Source organism: Dioscorea cayenensis, chromosome 4, assembly GCF_009730915.1.
Source record: "Dioscorea cayenensis subsp. rotundata cultivar TDr96_F1 chromosome 4, TDr96_F1_v2_PseudoChromosome.rev07_lg8_w22 25.fasta, whole genome shotgun sequence".
In the NCBI taxonomy this organism is placed as follows: domain Eukaryota; kingdom Viridiplantae; phylum Streptophyta; class Magnoliopsida; order Dioscoreales; family Dioscoreaceae; genus Dioscorea; species Dioscorea cayenensis.
The window spans coordinates 6,594,736-6,598,030 of record NC_052474.1 but is presented as its reverse complement, the minus strand read 5'-3'; the positions used below and the strand labels follow the sequence as shown (position 1 = coordinate 6,598,030).

General features: G+C 38.2%; 1 protein-coding gene across 1 annotated transcript; it reads left to right on the top strand.

Moving 5' to 3' along the window:
* Positions 1-2,086: 2,086 nt before the first annotated feature.
* Positions 2,087-2,961, top strand: LOC120258621 (peptidyl-tRNA hydrolase, mitochondrial-like). The gene is made up of 2 exons (XM_039266080.1): positions 2,087-2,309; positions 2,839-2,961. Exons 1-2 carry the CDS (start codon positions 2,091-2,093, stop codon positions 2,959-2,961), a joined length of 342 nt encoding a protein of 113 aa, XP_039122014.1. The 5' UTR covers positions 2,087-2,090.
* Positions 2,962-3,295: the final 334 nt, after the last annotated feature.

The window sequence follows — 3,295 nt, the reverse complement described above, 5'->3', positions numbered from 1 at the left end:
TTAACTCAAAAGTCTATATCATGTAAATAATATGCTATCGCTTTAAATCAATGCTTTACTCGACATCGGCCGCTAGATGGGTACCTCCCGGGTCACCGCTTAAACATATTTACGTATTTTCTTAAACACCGTTGCATTATCATTAAAGAGTAACTCGAAAGTATTGTTTAACTTTTTCTATTGCTTACAATGACGCTGTTTCCCACATTGTTTTTTACTAGGTCTCTGCTTTAAATTTCGTAGTTCACAACAACACGATTGCTTTCGCTTTTATTTATAAAAGATTTACTAACATTTACAACATTTACAAAGATTTACAACATTTACAACATTTACAACGTCCTCGCCTGGACTTTCGACACTCACGACTGACCCTCGTGATAACGTGAAAACAAGTGTCTGACATTCGAATGCTCCACGGCCGCGATAACAAGCGCGATCAACTCGAACCGCAGAAACGCACAACATTAAAAAGGTTAAACAACACACATTCACGAAAACGACTATTAATCAAACGTGTCATGGTAGGACTTAAACGCATCGATCCCGGGAGTAGTTAAACACGTAACGTAATAACTAGAGTACAATCGACGCCATTTTCTTTAACGCAATGAAAGTCTCAAGTGGTAAACGTCAAATCTGGCCCTTTTAAAGGATGTTTCACGATCTCCTCCTACAGAGAATCTCCGCAATCACGCACACGTGAAAACTTTTCTTTTCATACCTAGTCGAAACGCTCTCTTAATTGCTTTCCCGCCATCCACCGCCGGAGAATCCGATTCGTGCACCATTGAGAGGACTCTGACTCAGGTGAAAAAGATAGTTTAACTAGTTCGTGTGATTACGGCTAATCGATTCTCAAGATAAGGAAGAAGGCTCACGTAAACATCCTTTCGAGATAGAGCCATTGGTCCGCTGGAAGAGGAGGAAGAGGGAGGAGGAGGAGGAGGATGATGAGGACGACGAGGAGTGGTCGTCCACGCGAGGGTTCTTCCGGTTATTTACGTTGCCGAAGTCCACACAGGCTGACTCTTCGTGATCCGAAAAGTTAAACGACAATGTCGCCGATATCGATCGACGAGAACGAATCGCGTTCGAAATTTATATTACCGCGTATAAGAATTAATGCGCCATTAATTCTTACGCACGGATACCATAACCTCACGCACCGCTACGCGCACATGCCAACAATCGATCGATCAAACGAAAAGATCACCGCTTTACGCTAGAGACTTTCAGAATTTAAACGCTTACGAATAGTTATACACGTAAAGATAATGTTAAACCTGAGATCGGGAAGTATTAAAATCTGATATGACAATTATTAAAACATATTAGTAAAATATTTAAACGGATAATAGCAAATAGCTAAACATTATTTAAAATATACAAATAGATAACCATAAACGCAAAGAACTTTTACAAACGAAAACTGAACTCATCAGAATTTCATCTGTTTCTTCTCGCCGTAATACAACTTTACAACCATAAACGAGAAGGACGACAATGGTACATGCTGCCCGCCGATAAACTAAAATCGACTCATGACCTCATTTGAAGATGAAGTGCGACTCGACCAATCCGACTGGAAATCAATTTTACTTTTCCTGCTCGAGAAAACCGATTTATATATATCATGTATGAAAACGAGAGTAACAAATGTACGAATGTAACTCCTCGCATTTGCCTATCGTAAAACCAAGCAGAAGTCCCTCTCAAAAGGTCGACACTGATGTGATTTCAGCTTTCCTTTCCCACTCATTTTTCGTGGCCAAAATGGGATTTCAAGCACGTGACCCATTGAAGTGAACTAGTGAGTAGGAAGATTTAAACACTAACGACAAATTTGTCCTAGGTAAAAAGTAGTGAGGGGTTTTTGGGAAGTTTTTGAAAATTACTAGTGGGTGAACAAGAATTTTTCCCTTATTATTATTATTTCAAGCCTTTCAAGGAATTAATTATATATATACATATAAATGAAATCTAAGGAGTTTTTTGAAAAATTAAATAAGTCAAGGGTTTTATCAAAAACATGATCGTCAGCCCCTTCCAGTGTCTTTTTATAGGATTTAATAGGAGAGAAGAGAAGGATGATGCTGGGGGCGTCGTCGTTGCTGAACGGGCTTCGATCTCCATTGCCTTCAGCTCATAATTTGCGCAGCTTCGGCCGTGGGACTAAGCTCATGCTCCTCTCGCCACCGCTCAGCGCCTCCGCTTCATCCTCCACCAGCGATCAGTCCAAATCCAAGCCATGGTTGCTCGTAGGCCTTGGGAATCCTGGCAAGATGTATACCGGGACTCGCTATAATGTGAGATATTCTTATCTTCGGATTTGTGCTAGAAATATTAGAATCATTTAGTTGATTGCGCTCTTTCTGTTTTTCAAGAATTGGAAATTCAAGCATGAAATTATTTGGTGGGTTGAGTTGTATTAGGATTGTGAGAAGAGCATTAGTTCTGAACTCAAACAATGTTTTTTGTTAAATATATATATATATATAATTCTTCAATAATGTCTATTCCTATTGTTCTCTTTAGTCTTAGAAAGTTGCAATCTTTTAGATAATAATATCTAATTGACCTCTTTATCATGACAATTACGACTTAAATTTTAGAGAAATCCTTTGTCTACAACTCCCCACGTTGTGTTATTTTGGAATTTCTCGGTTAGAGATCTGGATGGATGGTTCTAGATATTTGTCTTCAGGATAAAAATATAGGCTTTAGGATGTTGGTAATAATGGGTTATGTTATTATGACAGTATTCCAGCGTTTCCATTTTAGAGTAGCTAACCTGTATACATTTTTCTTTCTATTGTTTCAATGGATATACTTCAGGTTGGTTTTGAGATGATAGATGCCATAGCTGAAGCTGAAGGGATATCTGTGAGCACCATACGCTTCAAAGCATTGTTTGAAAAAGGTCTTATCTTGCTTCTGCATTTGCTGTTTTTCTCTTGAGACTCCATTCAGAGTTGTAGGTGCTAGCACACCAAGATCTTATTTGAATGATATATTCTTTTTCCAACATTACTTTGGCCACACTAATTCTGATGGGAACAAAAAAGTTTTAGGTTTTAAAATGAAGTGTGTTGGCATGCTTGATTTCCACATTATTGATCATATAAACATAATAAACTACATATAGGTGTTTTTATATTAGCTTATTTGTAGAATTTGTTGTGCTTATTTCAGTGTAGGCTTCATTGGTGATGCCCCGTTATGCTTGCTAAACCACAAACTTTTATGAATGCAAGTGGTGAGTCTGTAGGAAGTCCCACATATCTTACTAAAA

Excerpts from the sequence above, each read along its gene's own strand:
- LOC120258621 (XM_039266080.1), top strand. The coding sequence starts at position 2,091 with ATGATGCTGGGGGCGTCGTCGTTGCTGAACGGGCTTCGATCTCCATTG. Across the intron at positions 2,310-2,838 it reads ATACCGGGACTCGCTATAAT|GTTGGTTTTGAGATGATAGA; the intron begins GTGAGATATTCT and ends GATATACTTCAG.